At 44.3% G+C, this 24,406-nt stretch overlaps 2 protein-coding genes across 8 annotated transcripts in view; both read right to left on the bottom strand.

The window, feature by feature from the left end:
• The window catches only part of RAD51B (RAD51 paralog B), a 716,515-nt gene that overhangs the window by 656,977 nt on the left and 35,132 nt on the right, over positions 1 to 24,406 (bottom strand). Inside the window, exon 1 of one of the 5 annotated variants that reach the window (XM_073348428.1) lies at positions 19,479 to 19,530. The exons of the other annotated variants lie outside the window; for them this stretch is intronic. The gene's annotated coding sequence lies outside the window, so the exon portion shown is untranslated. Of the gene's footprint in view, positions 1 to 19,478; positions 19,531 to 24,406 lie in introns of those variants that run through there. 5 annotated transcript variants of the gene reach the window in all.
• The window catches only part of TMEM229B (transmembrane protein 229B), a 77,716-nt gene that overhangs the window by 18,557 nt on the left and 34,753 nt on the right, over positions 1 to 24,406 (bottom strand). The window contains exon 2 of one of the 3 annotated variants that reach the window (XM_073348433.1): positions 19,479 to 19,567. The exons of the other annotated variants lie outside the window; for them this stretch is intronic. Coding sequence (XP_073204534.1) covers positions 19,479 to 19,567 — 89 coding nt within the window. The remainder of the gene's footprint in view (positions 1 to 19,478; positions 19,568 to 24,406) is intronic. 3 annotated transcript variants of the gene reach the window in all.

The raw sequence follows: 24,406 nt of genomic DNA, 5'->3' as shown, positions 1-24,406 counted from the left end.
ACAGCTCAGAAAGGAGACAGCCTGTCTGCTAAGCAGAGCCCCAGGAGGGCTGTGAGGCCCCGGAACCAAAGGAGAGAAGAGGTGCTTTGTGAAGTAGAGCTGGAAACTGGCTCTAATCACAGTATAGGCCCCCAGCAGGAAGGCCGTGGGACTCCTCAGTCATGGAGAAAAACCCCTGCTTTAATCACAGCACAAGCCAAAGAAGGATGGCTGTAGGACTCCTGATTTACAGGGAACAAGGTTTGGAACTGGGTGAACAAAGTGCCAATAAGACTTAATAAATTATACCAACTAGGGGGATCTTACTTTAAGTATTCTGGCATGGGAACAAATTATTCCAAGAAGCCAGAGGGAGCTGCGGGCAGGATACCTGCAAAGGCACACCGTGCCTCCCACTAACTCATTTTACATAAGGCCACTGACCAGCCTTCAGGTGCTACAGACTTTGGGTCAATATCAAACTGGTTGACCTACAAGTGAAGGACTACAAAGTCATTCGAAAATTCTCTGAGCCATTCAGACCCCAACCTAAGAATGATTTAATCAGCCAAGAAACTCTGAGGATCAGAGGGCAATAGGGTTGTAGCCTGAGACATGTGTAGGTGTAACATCCATGAGAGCTTCAATGCAGTGCATGTCACTAATGTTCCTGAGGGTGATCAGGGGAACTGCCAGCAGTTATTCAATGTGCTGTTACTTGGTTCCTTTTCAGCACAGCTGAGACACCTGGGCCAATAAGTTTTCATATCATTCCTCCATTTTCACATGATTTGAAGAGCAAACTGATATATATATATAGATATATATACACCCACTAGTTAGAGGTAGGAGTCGGAGATGGAGTGTGGGGAGGCCAGGACAGTGTCTGAGGGACGACAGGAGCTATGAGAAGGATTAGAGGAACTACTCCTATCCAGGGAAGACAAGCCACAGGGAGCTACCACTGTCTGGAGAGGAGAAGAGTCGGGGAGTCCTCACCACCTAGTAGAAGGGAGGACACAGTCCAGGGCTGAGGTTTTTCTAAAGTCATTTCCACAAGCCTTTCTAACTTTCCCCCCACTCTGTAGGAGCTGTGTTTGCATTCTGTTGGTTGAGAACTCCCACACCCCCAGTGATGTCTGCATACTCAGGTCTTTCTTTCCAGTAAGTTCCAAAATGTCTTTTCAAAATGTTCTGGGGCCTTACGAAATAAAACTCAGAAAGAGAAGCATTGAAAGATGCAGTAAGCACCTTCTCTCAAAGTCACAAATGCTTCTGTTCAAGTCCAGTTGCCTTATGCCTGCCCACTGGTGATCAAACACTTGGGGAGATGTGTCCACCTAGCAGTGCCCCCTTCTGGTGGCCAGCTTTGCTGTGCAGGTGCATCTGGTTTGTAACTGCTGTCCAGACTAAAACTTCACCCCTTCCAGTGCACAGCCAGCATTCCCAGAGCTGTGTTGTGGTGCTCTCAGAGGAAAGTCATTCTTTACTGATAATATACACTCCATACTTATTAGATAATTATCCATCCAGGTGACTAACCCAAGGCCAAGTCAACATTCTCTCTTCTCTTCTCTCTCATTTTTCCAAATAGGCATCTAGTCCACACAATGGGAGACTGAGGCCAGAAATTGAACACAGGCCTCCTGCAGGCCATACTTTGCACTGGCAACTAGTTCACCAGACAGACCATAACTGGTCTTTTTTGAGCCTTGTGACAATCACGAATGAAAACTCAACTGCCCACAATTATCAGCTGTGCTGGGAATGAATCAGGTAACCATGCACTTATCAACTGACAGCAGTGTCAGCCACACCTATGTACATAACTCCCAGCGAATTCTGTGGAGACATTATCCCTATGCATATGCCTCAAGTGACAACCCCATCAATTCCTAACCAGAGTTGTTTGAAAGTCAGAATGCCCCTTTCTGTGAGAAATTCCAACATTTTTGGAGAGAGTCACTGTTTCAAAATGAAAAGTAGCAACTTTGAAATTTCCTGCAGAAGGGTAATTCTGAAAAAAACATTTTGAAATAACCTGAACATTTCATTTAGAAAATTTCTAATCAAAATCTTCTTAGAAGCCAAAGCTCTGAAGCTCTCGGCTCAGCCCTGGCTCCCAGACGCCTTGCTGTGCAGCCATCGGGCCTGGATGCCCAAGAGTCTCAACTCCAGGGCAGTCCACCACTGAGGCTACTAAGGATGGCAAAAATCCATGCTGGTTTTGAAACCTGCCTATGTTCTGAGGAAGATCTGAAACAATTCACATGTTCCCAGGGAACATTTCAACAGCAGTAAATCAGCATTTTCCCATGGGACAATAGCCCATTGAAAAATTTTCGACAAGCTCTACAGCTGACCCCTGAGATTCCTTGCTGATTAAAACATTCCAAAACAAGGCCTGCATTTCTCTTTTCCTGGATTTTGGTAATGCCCAATGTCCCCAAATGAAATCAGGCCCCCTCCTGCTAGGCACTGTGCAAATGTATAGGAAGACACAGCGCTTACCTTGAAGTACTTACATTCTATTCTATACAAGATGCGACATGTGAGTAACAAACAGAAGGGAAATGTGAGGGGGAGATGTAAGAAACAATAAAATCACATAATTACACAGATTAGCAATTGCACAACACAGTGGTTCTAAATCATCTAAGTGTTTATAAAAACCAGCTAATCCCCAAGCACTACACCCCTAGCCCTGCTGATTTCTTGTAAATATCACAGCAGAAGTGGCTCTGGAGGAGGGACAGGAAGGAGGAGAGATTAGTGGCCTTATAGATTCATTCAAAGACAGCATTTTATGCACAAGGGGCATCCTGAAAGAAAGCATGGAGCCATTTGTGCAAGAAGCAGACTAAATGATCACAGTGATTCTTTCTGGCCCTAGAATCTATGAAATGGAAGCTAGATGTGATAAGAGATGAGAACAAAGGAGCAGATTTGTGAACAGTCTTAAAGGCAAAGAGAAGCTTGAAGGTGATGACAGGATTCCTAATGAAATGACAGCAGTAGTGATCAAAAAGCTTTTAAGAGTTGATAGCTGTTCTGTGACTGGTGGGTAATGAGTTGGGGTATATCAGTGCAATTCCCAGCAAGACAGGTGTCCACTTCCCCAAAGCCAGCCCCACAGATGGCACATTGCTGATTGTTTACAGCTGAAAGTAAATGGGGCACAGACTGCACTCCTCTCCAACCCCTGGCGGTCATCCTTTCAGGTCCCCCTGGCAGTGGGCAGCATAGGCAAAGCTTGTTCTGCTACTGCTCATGCTGCACTGAAAAAAAAAACAAAAAAAACCCAACCCTTTATTTATTTAGGAAGTTCTCACATGTTTAGAAATCTTTGTTGTAATGATTGTTTCTGATATTTATATGGCAGTGAGCTTTTGTTTAAAGAGATATTATACAGGACTACAGTCATCATCAGAGCTTCCTATTTAACAGGGTGTTGCCAAATTACAGAGTTAGCATCATTAAAACCCCAAAGTTGTTTCTAGTGATTCTATGAAATGGAGTGAACTCTCTGATTACACATAGACATACTAGGTCTGTTGAATATCAAATATTAACATTTAAAAAACTGGACAGGTGTAGTTTTGTTTTTGAAAGTGAACGCACTTTGAGTATTGAATAAAAGGTAACCAAATATCTACGTATCTATTTGTCCTCTGTCCATTTTGCTGGGTATGTAATTGGTGTGTTCATTTTTCCATAACCACAACCCCACCCCCTTTTTATTTAAGCCATTCCTCTATAGTTGAGCTATTTTTCCTGTGAAAGGCTACCAATAGCTGAGCATTTGCTAGAAGATGAGAGATTAATTCTTTTTCCTCTTTGTGTCTGACCATTTCCAATAAGAAGCCCAAGGTGCATTGCCAGCGGATCATTTGGTAATAAACATCTAACAATTTGTGGTATTTTGTTACAGACTGCAACCCAATACTCTTTAAAGACTGGACATATCCACCATATAAGCATTAAAATCTTCTTTTTCACCACAATTTCTTCACCATTTATCCCCATTCAATCCCTCTCTCTATTTTAACCTGACTAGTGCAAGGTGCCATTGACAGTATCTTAAAGACATTTTCTTTTATTGTGCTACCTACTGATGTTGCTGGTCCTCTTCCAGATGAAACCCCATTCCTCTGGAGTAATTTGTCTAGCCACATCCTGTTCCCAGGATGTCACATATGGACACTTTTTTGTTAGGAAAGCTGCCTGCAAAGATTGATATAAATTAGTTCTAGAGACAAGGTGGGTGAGTTAATATATTTTATTGGACCAACTTCAGTTGGTGAGAGAGACAAGCTTTCAAGGTTACACAGGAGCTCTTCCCGAGGTCTGGGAAATGTACATCTACAGGGCAATTAAAAACCCATGGCGGGTCCATGCCAGCTGACTCGTGCTCACAGTGCTTGGGCTAAGGGGCTGTTTAACTGGAGTGTAGACATTCCGGCTTGGGCTGCATCCTGAGCTCCGGCACCCTGCCACCTCACAGGGTCCTAGAGCCCGGGCTCCAGCCCATGCATGTACACAGCAATTAAATACCCACTTCGTGTGATCCAGAGTCAGCTAGCACAGGCCAGTCCTGGGTTTTTAATTGCAGTGTAGATATACACAGAGTGTCACAGCTAAATACAAGGTGGAACAGTCTGTTTAGCATAAGAAGTTGGGATGGGGGTTGTTAGTGGGCTATGGATTGTTATAATAAGAATTAATTATAATTTTTTTGTTTCCTAATTGACCAGATGCCACCACTGCTATTAAAGTTAGCTCTCAGTATGAGATGTTTTCTAGAAAGTTGAGTGGAAAAACGGAGGACTTCAATTATTCAAGGCTGTGAAACTGGCACCTTTCTCCAGCACTAGATTCACTTTACATTTCAGATGTTTAAAGTGAAAAAGGTACCTTCAAACTTAGCATGAAAATGCAGCAATGGCCGAAGTGTTAAGTGCCTTTTTTTGTTTCATGCAGTGTTAAAGCCCTGTTGGTCCCAGGATATAAGAGAGACAAGGCAGGTGAAGTAATATCTTTTATTAAACCAACTTCTTTTGGCGAGAGAAAAGCTTTCAAGCTACACAGAGCTCTTCTTTAGGTTCTTTTGCTTCAGTTTTCACCAAAAAGGTTAGCAGTCATCGGACAACTAACACAAGAAACATCAGTGTAAATGGTGTAGGATCTCGGGCTAAAATAGAGAAAGAAAAAGTTAAGAATTACTTAGGATACGTCTACCCTTAAAATGTTACAGCAGCTCAGCTGCACCCCTGCAACTAGGCCACTGTAGCACTTCAGCATAGACCAAGCTGGACGAGTTCGATGTCAAGTTGGCAGGGCCTGACAAAATACATCCTAGAATACTTAAGGAACTGGCTGAAGAGCTCTCCGAGCCATTAGTGATTATCTTTGAGAACTCATGGAGGATGGGAGAGATCTCAGAGGACTGGAAAAGGGCAGATAGGTACTCTATCTATAAAAAGGGGAATAAGGACAGCCGAGGGAATTATAGACCAGACAGCTTAATTTTGCTACCCAGAAAGATAATGGGGCAAATAATCTAACAATCAATTTGTAAACGGCTAGAAGATAATAAAGTAATAAGTAATAGTCAACATGGATTTGTTCTTGTCAAATCAACCTAACCTCCTTTGACAGGATAATAAGCCTTACAAGCCATGTGGTCCCGGGGTGGGGAGGAACCAGTAGCTGTGATATATATCAACTTTAGTAAGGTTTTTGATACTGTCTCACCTGACCTCATAAGAAAACCAGGGAAATATAACCTAGACCAGTGGCTCTCAAACTTTTTTTTACTGGTGACCCCTTTCACATAGCAAGCCTCTGAGTGCAACCCCCCTTATAAATTAAAAACACTTTTTAATATATTTAACACCATTATAAATGCTGGAGGCAAAGTGGAATTTGGGGTGGAGGTTGACAGCTTGCAACCCCCCATGTAATAACCTCGCAACCCCCTGAGGTGTCCCAACCCCCAGTTTGAGAACCCCTGGCCTAGACAAACCTACAATAAGGTGGGTGCACAGCTGGTTGAAAAACCATATTCAGATAGTAGTTATCAATGATTCACTGTCCTGGGTCTGGTTCTATTCAATAGCTTCATAAATGACTGCATTACGGTATATTAGGTACACCTATACATTTTGCAGATGACACCAAGTTGAGAAGGTTTGCAAGGGCTTTGGAAGACAGGATTAGAATTCAAAATGATCTTGATCAACTGGAGAAATGGTCTAAAATAAATAGGATGAAATTCAATACGGCCAAATGCAAAGTACTCCACTTAGGGCAGGTCTGCACTTAAAACGCTACCTTGGCGCAGCTCCAACTGTAACACTTTAGTGAAGATGCTACTGTGCCGACGGGAGCTTCTTGTGTCAACGTAGTTAATCCACATCTATGAGAGGCAGTAGCTATGTTGACAGGAGAACCTCTACCATCAGCATAGCACGGTCTACACCAGGGGTTAGGTTGGTATAACTGCGTTGTTCAGGGGCGGGGGGAGGGAGTTTCCACACCCTTAAGCGATGTAGTTATACCGATGGATGTTTATATAGTGTAGACCTGGCCTTAGGAAGGAACGATCAATTGCACAAATACAAAATGGGAAATGACTGCCTCGGAAGGAGCACTGCAGAAAAGGACCTGGGCATTACAGTGGATCATAAACTAAATATGAGACTGTAACACTGTTGCAAAAACAGTTAATATCATTCTGGGATGTATTAGCAGGGGTGTTGTAAGCAAGACAGGAGAAGTAATTCTTCCGCTCTACGCAGCACTGATAAGACCACAGCAGGAGTACTGTGCACCACACTTTGGGAAAGATGTGGACAAATTGGAGAAAGTTCAGAGAAGAGCAACAAAAATGATTAAAGGTCTAGAAAACATGATCTATGAGAAAAGATTGAAAAATTGGGTAGTCTGGAAAAGAGAAGACTGAGGGGGACATAATTGTCTTCAAGTATGAAAAAGGTTGTTATAAAGAGGGTGATGAATTGTTCTCCTTAACCACTAATGACAGGACAAGAAGTAATGGGCTTAAATTGCCTCAAGGGAGATTCAGGTTAGACATTGAGAAAATCTTCCTAACTGTCTGGGTAGTTAAGCAGTAGGACAAGTTACCTAGGGAGGTTGTGCAATCTCCATTATTGGAGGTTTTTAAGAACAAGTTTGACAAACACCTGTCATTGATGGTCTCGATAATACTTAGTCTTGCCTCATTGCAGGGGACTGGACTAGATGACCCATGGAGGACCCTTCCAGGCCTACATTTCTATGTTTTGTCTGAACAGGGCTAACCTAGCGCAGCATTTGCTACCATTTTCCTTTTAGGAGCTACCTTCCCAATCTGCTGATAGAATTAGAGAGAGAAAAGGTCTAAGTATTGAAATTACACATCATCCTCCCCCACTGTGTACCTGGGAACAGACCGTACCGAACTCCCTTTCTTGCCTGGCAAGGCCTCTGTGGTTAATCATAGAATTTGTTGACAGGACAGAAGCCAAGAACCTCTATCTGCAGTTGACAAGGGCACTTTCAAAGCAAAATGCCTGACAGTCTACATTTAAAGGGCTGTGTTACCGTACAGAAACCTGGTTTTAGGATCAGAGCTAGATTTTCTGGCTCAGGACTGCAAGATGGCACTGAGATGGAGGCTTCAAATGTCAGTTTGCCAATTTCAGAGTAACAGCCGTGTTAGTCCGTATTCGCAAAAAGAAAAGGAGTACTTGTGGCACCTTAGAGACTAACCAATTTATTTGAGCATAAGCTTTCGTGAGCTACAGCTCACTTCATCGGATGCATACTGTGGAAAGTGTAGAAGATCTTTTTATATACACACAAAGCATGAAAAAATACCTCCTCCCACCCCACTCTCCTGCTAGTAATAGCTTATCTAAAGTGATCACTCTCCTTACAATGTGTATGATAATCAAGGTGGGCCATTTCCAGCACAAATCCAGGGTTTAACAAGAATGTCTGGGGGGGGGGGAAGAGGGCGGGGGAGGAAAAAACAAGGGGAAATAGGTTACCTTGCATAATGACTTAGCCACTCCCAGTCTCTATTCAAGCCTAAGTTAACTGTATCCAATTTGCAAATGAATTCCAATTCAACAGTTTCTCGCTGGAGTCTGGATTTGAAGTTTTTTTGTTGTAATATAGCAACTTTCATGTCTGTAATCGCGTGACCAGAGAGATTGAAGTGTTCTCCGACTGGTTTATGAATGTTATAATTCTTGACATCTGATTCGTGTCCATTTATTCTTTTACGTAGAGACTGTCCAGTTTGACCAATGTACATGGCAGAGGGGCATTGCTGGCACATTATGGCATATATCACATTGGTAGATGTGCAGGTGAATGAGCCTCTGATAGTGTGGCTGATGTTATTAGGCCCTGTGATGGTGTCCCCTGAATAGATATGTGGGCACAGTTGGCAACAGGCTTTGTTGCAAGGATAGGTTCCTGGGTTAGTGGTACTGTTGTGTGGTATGTGGTTGCTGGTGAGTATTTGCTTCAGGTTGGGGGGCTGTCTGTAGGCAAGGACTGGCCTGTCTCCCAAGATTTGTGAGAGTGTTGGGTCATCCTTCAGGATAGGTTGTAGATCCTTAATAATGCGTTGGAGGGGTTTTAGTTGGGGGCTGAAGGTGACGGCTAGTGGCGTTCTGTTATTTTCTTTGTTAGGCCTGTCCTGTAGTAGGTGACTTCTGGGAACTCTTCTGGCTCTATCAATCTGTTTCTTCACTTCCGCAGGTGGGTATTGTAGTTGTAAGAATGCTTGATAGAGATCTTGTAGGTGTTTGTATCTGTCTGAGGGGTTGGAGCAAATGCGGTTGTATCGCAGAGCTTGGCTGTAGACGATGGATCGTGTGGTGTGGTCAGCATGAAAGCTGGAGGCATGTAGGTAGGAATAGCGGTCAGTAGGTTTCCGGTATAGGGTGATGTTTATGTGACCATCGTTTATTAGCACTGTAGTGTCCAGGAAGTGGATCTCTTGTGTGGACTGGACCAGGCTGAGGTTGATGGTGGGATGGAAATTGTTGAAATGATGGTGGAATTCCTCAGGGGGAATTCCCAGGGGGAAGATAGCATCTTTCTGCCTCACATACGACTAGAGAAATGCTTCCGGAAGTTAAAAGTAGGAGCGAGCTAATTCTTCCCTTTTCCTCCCATCGTAAGAAATACACTGGGAAAAAGAAAAGGTTATCTTGCCCCCTCCCAACCAATATTTGCACCACACAAGCCAATACCCCGATGCAGTCTAACAACCTGAGATGTGGTCCTTTACACAGAGCAAGCTATATGCAGAGATCATGCAGTCATAGTCACTTTCCCTTTTGAAGCCCACTCTGCATGTGTGCATATCTGAGAGCGAGCACAACTATGATGCTGACATTCTGTTCTGATGCTGGACACTATCCATTGCCCAAGCTGCATCCAGGCTAGCAGTAGAGAAGTGATCAGAAAGTGTGGTGATGTGGGACCCACAGAGCAGGGCAGATTTGCCACACATAAGCACTTTGTGGAACATGCTAATGTGTGTCATGTGCATGTGTGATCAAAAATGGAGAAGATGGTCTGCTTACTTGTCAAAGTTCTCCTACCTAGAAGGTCCACCACAGCAGGAGAGCAAGGCCAAATCAGCTGATCTGTGCCCGGTCTTCCAAAGGTTCTCCTGGATCTTACGTATCCACCCTGCACCCCCACAGGGGCTGGCAAGCTTACCTTGGATGCTTTTCAGGGTAACTTACCTACCTCTGAGTTGCCAATATTTATTTATTTAAGTTTTTCATGGGACATTTCTTCAAATTTATGGGGGACTGGAGGCTGAGAGTTCCCCCAGCTGGGATGTATGTATGTATGTAGGCTCAGGTGAATTTTAACAAGGCTGAAGTTGGTTCCTTATTCAAAGATTTCTTTTTAAATCAATCATCACTAAGTTTAAATTTTTAAGGAAGTTCACCAAAATAAGTGAGAATAAATTTTATAATATATGTTCATGTTTTTAAGAATACACTTTTTAAAGATACAAACAAGACCCCAAACCTACATTGTGTAATTGCCTCTTAATGTCTGCCTCTTTCCCATTCCAGGGCCCACACCTTCCCAATCACTTCTAGTGTCTTGTCCAATACATCCTGTAGCTGGTGGCAGCAGCTGATCTCTGCCAATCTCTCAAATCTCTCCCAGAGAGAATATGAATACAATAAAAAAGAATGACGACCAAAGAAGATTACATGAATCCAATTACCAGCTAAGTCAAAGGAGTTGAGTCCTTGTGGGTTTTAACAGTAATACTCCTCCATTCATGCTGCCCAGAAGGCACGATTCATTGCAAGGGAGCAGTAAGGCAGCCCCAGTCCATTTCGCTAGGTGATTGCCCCCAGAGTAAAGGGAGAACATGAAGGCATCATCATTAATATAGTGATTTTACTGACTTTAACGATGGAGAATGGCAGTAGAAGAATATAAAGCTTGCACTTTCCCATTACCCTCATGCAGGGGCTACGAAATGTAAGGCAGAGAATGAAAACTGCAACTAAGCCTGGCAGATGGCAACACTAACCTGGGAGCCATGAAGACAGAGGCTCTATGTTTACAATAGGATGAGGGATGCTTGCTACTATACAGATAACTCTACTGTCTGGCATATGTACTGTAGGCACACACTCACATCCCATGCACATGTCTGCAGGCACTCAAGTACATATATGAACTCTCACACCTGCACCCTACGTTCATAAATGCACCAGCAGGCATGCACCCACATTGACATGTGCACCAACATGTACTGACAGGCATGAATATAACCACAAATATATGTAATTATTTATGTCTTCACCTCTGAATACTTGCACCCATGTGCTCATCCCTGGTCTATGCACGCTCACATGTAATCCGTCATACACATGCATGGCCCACATACATTCTTAGACCAAGGTTTTGTATCTGTACAGAGCCTAATAGAATGGGGGGTTGATTCTAATCTCCTGATTGCTACTATCATATTAAATAATGCATGTGTGCCTGTCCACGCAATCCAGCAGCTTATGAAGAATTGTTGGGACAGACTGACTCCTTGGCTGAGACTGGCATTTCATTCACAGCCAGCCAGGCTACTCTGGAGACGAATTGCAGGCATAGTATTAGCAGGAAGGTTTTAAATCCTTTGGCCACATGTGCGGGGGTTATCAGGAGAAACTCTGTGCTACTTAAAGCAAAGTGCTGCTGAGTGAGGGGTTGGCTCCTACCAGCACTCCACTCTGGTCCCCAAAGGCTTCTTAATCACTAATGAATGGCCTGGCCAAGTTGGAATATTTTCAAGGGTTCATGACGGTCACTCACTGGCAGTAGGGTGGGGGACAGCCCCCCCACAGGAGTCAGTGGATACTGATCCATGTTATGTCACAAGTGTATTAACCTTTGTATCTCTCACCCGGGTCAGGTGACTGGGGAGAGGAAATAAAGTTCACTCTCTTATCGGCACTCCTGCATACTATTGCATGGTCTCTGTAAGAAGAGTGGGGACACTTAAAGACCATAGCGTGTAGCTCTATGCAAGGAGGATGCCTACGAATTTCAGGACCTTCTAATAGTCCTGCAAGTGCCAGACTCACATGAAAGACCCATAAAAAACTGAAATCCCATCCACCTTGGGATCCTAATGTACACAAAATCGGAATTACAGACCCATAAAAATATAATCCCTGGCTCTCCCTAACAACAGATGTAACTTTACGAAGAAGCATTCGACCCAAAGTCTGTGGTAGTCTCTGCTGTGAACTGGATTTCAAAAGTTATGTATGTCACTGTTTTCATTGCTTTAGATAACTTCTTGTATTTAATAGGTTATGCTGTGGCACCTGTCTATTTCTCAACAAGTAGATTCTGTTTATATCACTGGTTGGCCATTCAAAGCTTGCCTGCTTGGCTACCTCCAGGTGCTCACAGGGGACAGGCCCAGTGTAATTCCCAGGAGAGAAAATTCACAGCACAGCAATGAACAAAGAGTCTAAGGCCTGGCCTACACTGGTGGAGGCGTGGAGGGTACCTGAAGCTACATGCCACAGTGAGAAGCAGGCTGTGTCCACACTGCAGTGTGTAGCTACACGCAGCAGTAAAAGGCTCTGACAGTGAGACACTGCCCTGCTAAAAATAGCAGTGTGGGCAGGGGCACGTAGAGAGCTGCGTAGGGCACATACCCTAAGATTCTGGTGTGTTCGCCTGAGCAGTGCCTCCCCACTTACACTGCTACTTATACTCATGCTGGGGGGCATACAGCGTATATACGCTGCACTCTGCTGTAAATGTAGAAAAAGCCTAAGAAAGATAATGTTAGCTGAGGACCTACTTCTGCTCTCCCTAGGCCAAAGCCTCAGCTGCAGCTGAGCAGCACTCCGCAGAGCTGAAAGGGGGGGTGTACAAAGGCATTTGCCCCCCTCCGATGCTGGGGCTCAGCGGCCTCTGGACTGACCCCTGTCATACAATAAACCAGTATGACTGGCAGCGGAAGGGAGCATTGGAGGAGTACGAAGAAAGCCTAGTAGTCTCCAGCTGCCAGAAAGGTCCCTCAGGGCCAGGGCTGTTCTAATTAATATCAGATGCTATTCTTCCTGCTCGAGCGGTCAGGCGCAGGTGGTTGGGCCCAGGAGCTGCGATAGTGGCTTAACAGCACCCAGGGATCCCCTGACATCAGGGGAATCCTCCAGTAGCTTTCCAAGCCAGCTTTAGGGCTGTTTTGTGTCATTGGAGCCGAGCATTCAGACCTCCTAATTGGAGAAGTGGGTGCTCAGTACTTCTGAAAAATCAAGCCCCTAGTCTGTTAAGAAGGGCACCCAAATATTGGTGCAATCAGAATCAGTAGCAACTTCTGAAAGTTTGAGCCTAAATATTGTATTAGTGGATGGCAGCAAGCGTAGCAATCAGCTGAGTACTACGTGCATCACGGCTCATTGGTTTGTTTTTGCAAAATGATGCGTGAATCCTGGAGCTGACAGCATCCAGCCACCTAGGAAGCACTGCAGTCCCCATCACCTTCTGCACTGTCACTGCAGCTAGCAGACCTCAAGGGAGGACACCATCAAGTTCAGGGCACTGTCACCTATCTTGTGTGATTTCCTAAAGCCATTTGGAAATCCACAAAGTTCTTTTTAAATGTGGGAAATTTGTTCAGAAAAGATACAAATCTTCTTTCCAAAAAGAAAATCAGTTCCACCAGCCCACCCTTCATGAGCAACCCTACAATAACTGATCAACGTGAGCAAGCCAGCGCTCAGGAGCAACCCTACAATAATAAATCAACATGTTCAGCCCAGCTCTTCTGAGCAAACTGTGATAATCAAAACCAGTATCAGTGTGCAATGGAGGAAAGCCACATTTGGCAATGAAAACACATACCAGCTTTAGGAAGGGTGCTCTAGAGGAAATAGGGTCTTATGGCTAAGGCACAAAATTAGGAGCATCTAAATTGCTACCTCTGCTAGTGTGACCTCATGCAAGTCACTTAAATTGTCTCTGCCTGTTTCCTGACGAATGGGGATAACACAACTTCCCTCCCTCTCAGGAGTCCTGTGAGGCTTACTTCATTGACATTTCAAAAAGAAAAGGAGTACTTGTGGCACCTTAGAGACTAACAAATTTATTTGAGCATAAGCTTGCGTCACGCAAGCTTATGCTCAAATAAATTTGTTAGTCTCTAAGGTGCCACAAGTCCTTCTTTTCTTTTTGAGAATACAGACTAACACGGCTGCTACTCTGAAACCTTTCATTGACATTTGTACAATGCCTGGAGATTCTCAGACAGAAAGTGCTATAGAAAAGGGTAAAATAGGTAGGATGTTAAGCTTCTGGGGAGCTAGAAGCAGAGAGTAAAAGATTGATTTTAGAAATGTTGAACTGACAAACTCTATTAGCTTGTCTCAGGCAAATTAGGCTTCTACAGTTGTACCTGTTATTTAGTGGAGAACAAAATGACAGCTTCCAAACCGCTTTCCAAGTAAAGGTACAACTGAGGGAAACAAATTTTCTTCTCTCCAGAACTTTCTCTCTTATAAACCTTTCTGAACATCCAAGGCAAAGACATTATAAAAAAAATTTTTTTTTTAAATCCTTTCCACTGTGAAATATATTTATCTTATTCCAGAGCTCTCTCATACAGTATAATTACCCTTCAAGGGTAGCTCCTCCACCCTCCCCCACGCCCCAAAAAGCACATCTTCCTTCTATCACATGAAGGTTGAGATGCCACGGAATCAGTTCCTCCGAATACCAGCGCAGGAACCTTTGTATTCGCTGCCATTTACCAATCTGGTAAATTCCTGAAATTCCTCATAATAATCCTCGAAGTATTGTGTGTTTCTTTCTGACCAGACAGTCCCTTGAGAGTCTCCAGTAACATAGTTCTGCCATGTTCTTAGGTCCTAGTTCACAGGTTCTAGGTGATACAAATATCATATAGTTCCTGGATGGGGATGAGGAGAGGATACACTTCAAAAACCTATTGACTATTCATTAAAATACGTCCTTTCCTTGCTACTGCAATTTGTCCCCAAAGACCTTAAAATTCCTTCTTCCTTTTCTGATTGGGAGCTACTTGGCCAATTCCAGTAAAGGTTCCTTCTCCCTAATAAAAACAACAAAAACAAAACAAAACATCACAACCACTGAGCACAGGACCTCTACTTTAAAACAAACAAATGTGCAACATAAAAACTGACTCTGAAGTTTTGCCATTGGTGGGCATGACTGTTAGGATACATTTCTGAAAAGAGCCACTGTGTTTACAACTGGGAAACGTAGGTCCCCTAAGCAGTTTCTGTGGGAATAAACCACTCTCCTGCTGGCTTCCAGCAATTAGCTTACCACAAGGATTAGTTCACTGCCTCCGTGGTTTTCAAAGTGTATCATTAGCAGTGGAAACATATTGTACAGTCAGAGGAATTAGTGGGGAGTTTTATTCTCTATTATCCAGGCACTCTTCAATGCAGACACTTGAAAATAGAGAACAATGAGCAACCCGCGAATCCCCAGTTATTATGGCTTAGATACAGCTGGCCCCACCACACAGTCAATGCTCATTTGTCCAAAGGATAAGGAGGGCAAGGAACTTTAGACCTTCTTGCAGGGAACTTGAGATCCAGGAGAGTAGTCCCACACAGTGAGTTGGATTCTCCACTGCCTTGTGCTGTCATTTGCAAAGACGGCATAAAATGCTACCAAATCAGAGTAGTTGCATTTTACCCAACATCACATTCACTGTGCCGTGATGCAAGCAAGTACACAAGGACCAGGACAGTGGAGAACAGGGACAGAAGGGGCAGGTAAAATCAGAAAAGACATTGTATAAATGACAGGACAGATTCCCCAGTAAAGGACAGCTGCTTGGCTCTACATTGTCAGTGAAAAGTGGCTCTAAAGCTGGCTTAACTAGCCAGGGGAAGATCCTCCCAGTGCAAGGGGGATACTCTAGTGCAGGGGTAGGCAAGGCAACCTATGGCACATGTGCCAAAGGCAGCACGCGAGCTGATTTTCAGTGGCACTCACACTGCCCGAGTCCTGGCCACCGGTCCGGGGGGGCTCTGCATTTTAATTTAAATTTTAAATGAAGCTTCTTAAACATTTTAAAAACCTTATTTGCTTTACATACAACAATAGTTTAGTTATATATTAAAGACTTCTAGAAAGAGACCTTCTAAAAAGGTTAAAATGTATTACTGGCAAGTGAAACCTTAAATTAGAGTGAATAAATGAAGACTCGGCACACCACTTCTGAAAGGTTGCCGACCCCTGCTCTAGTGGCATAGAGCCACTGCAGGGGCTCTCCCACCACCCTTCCTCCCTGCTGCCAGCGTAGCAGGAGAAAGATGGCCTGCCCGGGATGCCCCTGCACTTGACCTCTATTGATCTTTAGCTGCATTTTTATCCACTGGGGCCACTGCAGCCTGGTGTAACTTAGGGCACCTTCCATGCTACTCCAAGTGCAAAGGGACTGGCCCCTGCATGAAGAAGAGCACAAGGTGAGATTTAAGCCACCTTTGCACAGATGCTGCCATCCCTACTTGCACCCTCTGCACTTTGGCTTGGGCCAACAGTCTGGCTCTAGACTGAATCCCATGTTGATTCTCTTTGTGATTTCTAGAGCCAGCATGCTCTGCCTATGCATCTAAAGATCATTTTCTAGCTTCTGGTGCCATGAACTCCTCCTAGTATTGCAGAATCCAGGTGTGCCTTTCTGCCTTTCATATTCTTTCCAGAAATAAAGATTCTAAAATTGAAGCTTAGCTGGCAATTCATCTTTGATGGGAACGTCCAGCCTTGTGTGACACTATCCTGCAGTTTCCTGGGGCATCGAAAGTCCTGAAATAACTTCAGGGCTGATGCAACTTCACCAATCATGACAAAATATCTGCAATACATTCTCCTTGAAGTACTGACAACAACTGTGCCTCAGAGGGCAAAAGTTTCCAAGGCTGCTAGTTCTAATCCGACTCTCAGCCTTTTGCAGGGTGGGCTAGCACGGGTGTCACTGAATGGAAGCCTTCTTTTCCCGAGGGGCAGGGAACGCTGTCATGCTGAACTCTCACTCCCTTCCCACTAGCTAGCACTCCAAATAGGAGCCAATACCCATGCTCCGATGGAGGAGACTAGCGCAGTCCTGATGAAGGCAGGGATGCAGTGGGAAATGGAGACTGGGGTTTGAGCCCTGTTACATAGGACTGATCCTTGCTAGAAGGTGGGGAGACTTTCCTTACTGCTGCTTTAGATTCCTCCAACCTGCTAACTACAGGCCCAGAATTCTATTAGCTTCTCAATGACCACAGAGAAGAAGGCACAGAAGGAAATGAGAGGCTGAGTGTGGGGAGCTGAAGCCCCCTCCATTTTGGGAAGGCTGCAGAACAAAACAGATGAGTGATCTGAGGCAGTGGATTAATGGAGGTGGGATGGAGAAGTGCAGTGATTGTGTAATGGAGGAGCAAGAAGGAACACACTGGAGGGAGTGAGACAGAAGGTGTGTTTCATAGGTTATAAAGTGGAAAGGACCATTGTGATCATCTAATCTGACCTCCTGCATAACACAGGCCATAGAACTTCCCTGAATTAGTTCCTGTTTGAACTAGAGCATGCCTTTTAGAAAAACAACCAGCCATGATTTAAAAATTATCTGTGCCACTACAAACCGTAGTAAGCTGTTCCAGTGGGTAACTACCCTCACTGTTAAAAATGTAACCTCTACTATTGTAGAGGTCTTCCTGGGGTGGGCTATCTGGGAGACAAGCTAGTGAATCCTCCCCCACCCTTGCTATACTTAGGTAGTCAGTCACCTTTGGAGATCCCTTCTGTGAGAAGGAGCTAGTGAAGATGCATTGCTCTTCTGTGGCTATTACAGGGCCCAGGTAAATATGGGAATACCAGAATATTTCAACTTGTTTCATGACTCCACTCTCTTCTTATCAGGATCCTTCAAACAAACCTGCCTGAGAACCTTAACTGGTCTGGAAAGCAAAGGCCATTTTCCTCTCATTCCTGGGCTGCTGATGGATCACCGAGAGCAAGCTGCGCTCAAGTATCAACCAGGCATCTATTGAAAGGAAGAGAGCAGGAGAGATACAAAGCTGCTGCATGTCCAAACAGGTGAACACAGAGAGTAAAGAAATATTTTTAAAGTGATACATTTGAGCAATTTAGTCCCTTAAATTAGAATACAGCTGTGTTTAGAAGCCTGTTTAGGACTACCTTAATCTGAGTATTTTGTTCAATTGCACAGCTAACATGGGAAGTATAATTCCAAACTGGACCACTGGGCAACTACCCATTGAGGCTCCTCCTTGGCAGACCAGCACCACTCTGCTCTGTAGGCTGCAGGAAGAAAACACAGGAAGTGAGGCAGAGGCTGGTGGGAAGATGACTGGGTATCTCACTGTGACCGGAGAACATTTTCCCTTGATTGGATAAACTATTGGACAGCCAGAAAAGTCCAATTTAAAAGGTGTTCAGGCAAGTCACGGTTGAGAAGAGTACTGTACAGACAATAGACCTGCTCAGGGAGGTTAAGGAGACAGTAATTTCTCCTGGTACAAGCCACTGTTTCAGCTTTATTGAAAGGAAGTTTGTTACAGCTTCTCAGGTAAGTGTTTCTGTGCTGGACTATTGCAACCCTTCCTTCTGTCCACAGCGCAACAGCTGCTGTGTGCAGATAAAAGATAAAATGGCTGAGGTAGGATTGTATCATTCACGCAGTCCCTTCTACCCTACAAAATTGACTATGCTAGGAAATTGTTCTTAAATATCAATTTTAAAATGGTTTCCAGTAATCTGGCATTGCTACCTGAATAGATGTGGCATAATTTGATTCAAACAGCTTTTGGAAACCACTCTCAAGACTAGCTAGTTTTAAAAAGTGATTTTCTAGCTCAGACTTCTGTAGCGTAACTGGGATCTTAAATCTTAGCACCATCACCCAGCAGAGGCTCACAAAAACACAGCTATTGCCATTGTTTCCTAAAATGGATGGATAGAATACAAACATTATAGATCAACCAAAAAGAAAACCTTTTCAAAATAAAAGTGTGCTAAAACCTAACAAACACAGGAATGAACAATATTCCCTTGTGTCTTCTATCCTTTCCGCTTGTGTCTAGTGCCAGATACTCCAGAGCAAAGCATAAAGCTCCTTATTATTACTACAGCATTTATACTGCAGTACATCTGGACATCTCAACCAGTTTGGGAGCCCCATTGTGCTAAACACTGTGCAGGCATAAAGTGACTGTCCCTGTCCCAGAGAGCTTTCTGTACTAATAGCGTTTCTTAGTCAGTGTTGGATTCCTTTTAGAAAAGGGGAATTTGAAAATTAGAATCCTGTTTGCTTTCTGAGTGAGGCTGTTGAGAGAGTGTCTTGTCTTGTCAGCCCCTCTCCCTATCCCAAAGCACATTTGACTCCCTCTCTCTGGTTTTCTTGTATACGTTTCAGTCCCAATGACTGACACCCCCATATTTCTATAATCAAACCATCGCCACAGTTAACACTATTTGGCTCTCACTGTTATCCTCAGCAGAGAAGCCAGTCTCCATAGTTGACTGGAGTTCTGAGTTCCCTCTCCTGCCCCTAAAGGCAGGTCTCTCCAGGGCAGCCTTGCGACAGACTGCTATAGGGAAAACAGACTCAGTCATTGCTGGTGCTTTGCTTTCTTTTGTATAAACGGAGCACATGAATCTTCCGGACTGTCAAACCAACACCATTTACAAACACTGAACTAACTTTACAAAAACATTAACAATAGTCACCCAGGGGCCCTCTGGACACATGGACATAAGGGGCAAAAGAGAAGAAGTCCAAGGTCTACCAGAGAACTACACTGTTTGCTCAATTACTTTAATCTGATCATCTTGGTATCAGGCTATGTCACGTCTCAGGGAGAGTATCAAACTGAACATCTTCTCATTCAGAAAACCCACCAGCACACTGAGACATAATGTACCTTGCTCACTTCTCTTGAGAGGCTAAGTTTCCAGGCACCCCACAGCATCTTGGAGGCTAAATCCCACTGCAAAGGCTGCTCCCAGTTGGCTGGAAGGTAGAAAGAAAGAACCCCGTTCTGTCAGTGCTCGTACTACATAGCAGCTCATTCTGCACAGTAACTCCCAAGAGGAAGTGGTGTGAAGGCCACTTCCTGCCTGCAGCTGAAGTCATTTTTATTTAATTGGCCACTCAGGAAATTTACCACCCTCCCAAAAAAATTAGTTTTGTTAAGAGAAGGAAAAAAAGCATTGAGCAACTTTAACTCCTATTAGTTTCAGCGGACGCCCTCTGAGAGAGGCTGGGGGTCTCCTCCTCACCTGGCACTCAGCTCTTCCCAGAATCAGACCCTAACTGCCTGAGAAGGCAGCAGCTATGGCTGTGCCACACTCTGCACTGGAAGGAAGGGACGCACCACAGTGCTGAGCTTGCAGCACCGAGAAGCTCTTGAATCATATAAGGACACCTGGCCCTTTAACTGAACTACCAGATCAGCTGACCTGTTGAACTGTAACATAAATCTTAGCCAGGTGGCATATAATTAACAGCTGTTATACAGAGAAAGAATAGTCTCAGCCAGCTATGGCACAGGTATCTTGTATTGTTAATTACTGCACTGTTCTGTAGTAGGAGTCTCAGAGATAGGTGTATTTCCTGCCCTTGATCTTGCCATCCATATGCCTACAGCAGTTATAGTGAGCTTAACTGCTGGTTTCAGTCTTCAGCCCCTGAGTTTTACTTAGCAATGGACATAATTAATACCTTCAACATCTAAATAACCACTTCGTTCATTATTTTAAAAAAGATACATTTAGTTGGTAGCTAAACACTAAGGACCCGTGCTCCTTCCTTAATGCAGGCACATAGCTCTTAGGAATGCTGATAACTGCATCTCCAAGGGACAGATTTACTGAGGTTCAGTCTCTAACATATCAATATTACGCCTTGGTACCATTCTGATTGATCACTTATTCACCTGACAGGTCATAACTGACTTACGAAGTCTAAGCAAACCTTTTATTTCAACACTCACTCACTGTACAATGAGACTGTTCTTTTTTCTTCTTTTCCTGGTGCACACCAACTTGCACAATGTCTTTCTGGGCAGGGGACTGAGTGAACATGGGGACACTGGCACCTAAATGCTATGGTGATGGGCTCCTGATAGCTATCTAAACCAGAATACAGTTTCTAAACATCAGTGAAACACAGTTTGGTCCTGTCCAGCCTGGCCAACCAAATTGTGTTTAAACTAAATTAGCCTCAATTAGTTTTAGCCCATGTTTAAAACTTGTTAAGCAAGCATGACATCTGTTAACCTAGAACAAATGGAACCAGCCACTGAGCCAGTGTTGTCCCACTCTTTACAAAGGACAAAAGATTTGCAGCTTCAGTGCCTGAATCCTTGAGTCCTGGAGGTCCTGGCTCTCAAACTGCACCCTGACAGCCCTGAAGTAGCTGGCATTGGGCATTTTGCCCATTCTTCTCTTCAGGTAGGCATGTGCACAGTGCGGAGGAGCTTACATGAAACCAAGTAGGTATAACACACTAGATGAATATATTGTGTTATGTTGCCTATTCTAAGAGGTGCATTATCAGTGACAAGCAAGAATTCAACGGTTCGGCTCCATCCACACTAAAAGGAAGTGATGCTGATAAAATCCACAAGTACCAGGCTACCTATGGATCCCCAAATCATTAATTTTGAAATATATGCAATCAATCCTCATATCATACAGACACCTCACAGTGCCTGATTCTCCACTGCATTGGAGCTTGTGCAGTCATTTACACCTGTGCAAAGTCAATGTAAAAGGCTATCATTCAGATTTAGTAGGTTTTTATACTCCCTTTAAACTTAGCCTAGCGCTGGCTTGCAACCTACAAGATGAAACTGAGCTGTCTAGTTTCACTGTCAGAGATGAGTAAAGTCCAAAGAATAGACAAATGGCTTCAGTGGGGCAAAGATTTTCAAAATTCTTTCCACTGTAATGATCAAAAATATTATTGTGTTATTAGTCAGGCAGGTAAGGGAACTTTACATGGTATATATGTGGACCTCAATATGGGAAGCAGATGATCTGTGGAGTCCACATCAGAGGTTTGTGTCCAAAGGTGGCTTAAATGACCATCTGTGCACTGTCCTCATCCTATTACTACCTCTGACCAACCTAGCTCCCCACCTTCAACATATTGGAGCCATTTGCAATCGGCTTTAATCAGCTGTTTGTAAATAGCATCAAGAGAGCAAAAACATAACAAAGGATTGGCTTAGCAACGGGGTGTCCTAGCCATGCCCATTTCCTCTGGCCACACCTCTTTCCCCTCCGACCACAGCAGCAGGAAGTGATGCATAAACTCCTGTGTCATCTCTGCACCACTGGAGGATCACCCTTGCGCTGGGGTGACCCTGCCTGGGCCTGTTCCACCAGCTGTCGGGGCAGTTTATGCCAGCAGTGTGGTACAAAGTGACTGCGCTGCATTGGAGGGCCTGGACCATAATTTTTATCTCAACAGCAAGCTTTAAAGTAACACTGTGAAACTGCTTCAGAGCATTTTGAGCAGCCAAGCAACAGCCAGTGGGGGAGGGGGAGGGGAAGACAAGAAAAAGTAAAGGAAGTTCGAGAAGCACAAACAAATGACCTACTTGTATTCTCAAGAATTTCCCCCCCAGGGATTATCGTCCCCTCAGAAGTCTGATACCAGCGATGCAGACTCAAACTCATTACCCACCCACTCAGCCTCCCAGAGCTCGGCAACCTCTTTGCTCCAAAGAGAACATGAGGGGCAGGTGCAGTGCCTGCCAGGAGAGAGAAAAGGCATTCTCCTGCCAAACTGACAAAACTGAACTGAGCTTTCGACACATGCCTCTCAGAAAACCCAAACAAAGGTGGGAACTGCCCCGTGAAGGAGATCAGCCCAGTTTGCTAGGATGCCCCACACTCGGGAGAGCAACCATTCTGAGGGTGCTCTTTATACCCGGTGTCCACATTTATTCCAGAAGACACGCTGGGCCATTTAGAGTTCTGGGGACAACTCTCAGCACATCATGCTGAAAGTGCCCTCCTGGGTAGGGTTTTCTGTCTCCTGGGGTCCACTTTGCTCCTTTTGAAGGTCCAAAAATCCCCTGACTTTTAGTTGCTTTAACTACACATGAAGTTGCCTGTTGTAACTCTGAGATGCACTGGACTTTTGGAATCCTATCAACACTCCATCTTTCACTGGCTCCTAACATGGTCATTGTACAAGCATTTCCTCCTCCCTGGCAAGTGACAGTAATACAGTACCACCCCCTCCCACGTCTCCCCTGTGACTGGAATAACCACACTAAGGTGCATTGGCAGAGCTTACTGTGTGTTCGGAGTCTCACAATTCAAGTTATGGGCATCAGATAGGTCAGGGTTGAGGTGCATTGGGAGAATGGTGAGAGGGGCCAGGACTGGAACAGGTGAAGGTGCTGCAGAAAAACAAGAGGTACCTTTGCAGAGGTGGTCCAGCATTCGGATAAAAGGAGGTGCTGCAGATGCAGACTGACCAGCGCTGCTGGGAGGGCACCAGGACTTGAATACCAGCTACAGTACAGTGACTCTCTCAGAACAGACATAAACTATGCCATTTTGTCAGCAGTTTAGGTAGAAAAGACTTTGGGGGACATAAGGAGAAGACCTGCAGGATTCAGGGAGAGAAGCATAGGAACACGTAGGGATCAGGGCTAAAGTGTACTTGTGGAGTTGGCTGAAGGTGACCTGCACTACGAGCGTGCAATATGTCTGCTGGCTCTAGTCAAACTATTAGTCATACTGGCTATAAGCATAACGTTAGAGGCAATGTGGTTCAGTGGATAGATCACCCTAAGACTAATGAGACCTAGATTCTATTCCCAGCTCTGTCACTACCGTGGGCAAGTCATTTCATCTCTCTCTGTGCCTCAATTTCCCAACCCACCCTTTGCCTGTCTTGCTTCATTAGACTGTGAGCTCTTTGGTGAAGGGACCATGTCTAGTTATATAGTACTACAGCACCTAGCACAGTGGAGCCCTGATCTTGGTTGAGGCCTCCAGGCACTACTGGAATAGAAATAACAATCCTTCATTTTCACCAGCACAGAATTCATACAGAAAATAAAGCAAACGGTTGTTCTGGAGGGTTCCTGCCTAGGTGGCTCCGAGCACTATGCCCATTTGTTCAATTGCCTGTATCACATGGACTCAAAACTTAGCAAAGCATTTCTTCCAGGGAGTCCAAAGATACATCTCCAAGCCAGAAACAGTGTCATAAACATACAGCTACGGGTAGCATAAAATCCCTTTTTTACCTGTAAAGGGTTAAGAAGCTCAGATAACCTGGTTGGCACCTGACCAAAAGGACCAATGAGGGGAGAAGATACTTTCAAATCTGTGGGGGAAGGTTTTTGTTTTGGGCTTTTGTTGTTGTTCTCTTGGGAGACAAAGAGAGAGACCAAGCAAGTAATCCAGCTTCCACTGAATGATACATCTAAAATTACAGAAATGGTAAGTAATAGCAAGGAAATGCGTTAGAGTATCTTTTGGTTTAGCTTGTGATTTTCCCTATACTTAGAGGGAGGTTTATCCCTGTTTTTTGTAACTTTAAAGTTTTGCCTAGAGGAGAATCCTCTGTGTTTTGAATCTGATTACCCTGTAAAATTACCTTCCATCCTGATTTTACAGAGGTGCTTCTTTTACTTTTTTTCTTTATAATAAAGTTCTGGTTTTTTTAAGAATCTGCTTGGTTTTAGTGTCCTAAAAACCCAGGGATTTGGTCTGTGCTCACCTTGTTAAGCTATTTGGTGGGTATATTATTCTCAAGCCTCCCTGGAAAGGGAGTGAAGGGGCTTGGGGGGATGTTTTAGGGAAACAGGAACTCCAAGTG

The sequence above is a fragment of the Lepidochelys kempii genome, chromosome 6, assembly GCF_965140265.1.
Source record: "Lepidochelys kempii isolate rLepKem1 chromosome 6, rLepKem1.hap2, whole genome shotgun sequence".
NCBI classification, from domain to species: Eukaryota; Metazoa; Chordata; order Testudines; family Cheloniidae; genus Lepidochelys; species Lepidochelys kempii.
Note: the sequence above shows the minus strand (reverse complement) of the source record. Positions and strands in the feature narration are given on the sequence as shown.